General features: G+C 48.0%; 1 protein-coding gene across 1 annotated transcript; it reads left to right on the top strand.

The window, feature by feature from the left end:
- The first annotated feature begins 249 nt into the window (after positions 1-249).
- Positions 250-621, top strand: LOC150037021 (B-box zinc finger protein 32-like). Its single transcript, XM_090311851.1, has one exon. The coding sequence runs from the start codon at positions 250-252 to the stop codon at positions 619-621; it is 372 nt and encodes a 123-aa protein (XP_090167977.1).

Here is a 621-nt window from a genome sequence, read left to right as displayed (position 1 = left end):
ACTTGCCCCCAAAAAAATCCCCATTTCCACCCCCCCCCCCCCCTTTCTATGATATTTCTTCGTCCAAATACAGAGAAAAAAGAAAAAAGCAACCCAAATCCCAACTTGATGCTCTAATTATATTCTCTTCAGCTCAAGGATTTGGGTCCGATGGGCCATCCTTCATTACTGACCTCTTCCTTTGCTTGGTTCTTTCTGTTTATAAATAAATGAAGTGTAGAGAGTGAGGGGCGGGTGGGGGTAATTAAAATGAAGAAATTGTGCGAGCTGTGTGGGCGTGTGGCTACAGTGATGTGCGAATCGGACGCAGCGAGGTTGTGTTGGGGGTGCGATTCGAAGGTCCATGGCGCTAATTTTCTGGTGGGGAAGCATTTGAGGGTTTTGCTTTGCTATAATTGCCAAGCCCCCACGCCTTGGAATGGCGCTGGCCCCAAGCTTGTGGCGACGGTTGCGTTTTGCGAGAAATGTGTTGAAAAAAATAGGCGAAATGGGAGAGGAAGTGAGGAAGGTTGTGGGAGCTCTAATGGCGGCACCGATGATGATGACGACGACATGGAAAATCAAGTGGTTCCTTGGTTATCTTTGTCCTCTCGCTCTAAGTCTAGTGGCAGCGCTAATTGA

The sequence above is a fragment of the Benincasa hispida genome, chromosome 3, assembly GCF_027475165.1.
Source record: "Benincasa hispida cultivar pf3 chromosome 3, pf3_genome.v1.1, whole genome shotgun sequence".
Taxonomy (NCBI): domain Eukaryota; kingdom Viridiplantae; phylum Streptophyta; class Magnoliopsida; order Cucurbitales; family Cucurbitaceae; genus Benincasa; species Benincasa hispida.
The sequence above is the reverse complement of the archived record's forward strand: the minus strand, read 5'-3'. Positions and strand labels throughout refer to the sequence as shown.

Coding starts and splice junctions, on each gene's coding strand:
- LOC150037021 (XM_090311851.1), top strand. CDS start 250: ATGAAGAAATTGTGCGAGCTGTGTGGGCGTGTGGCTACAGTGATGTGC.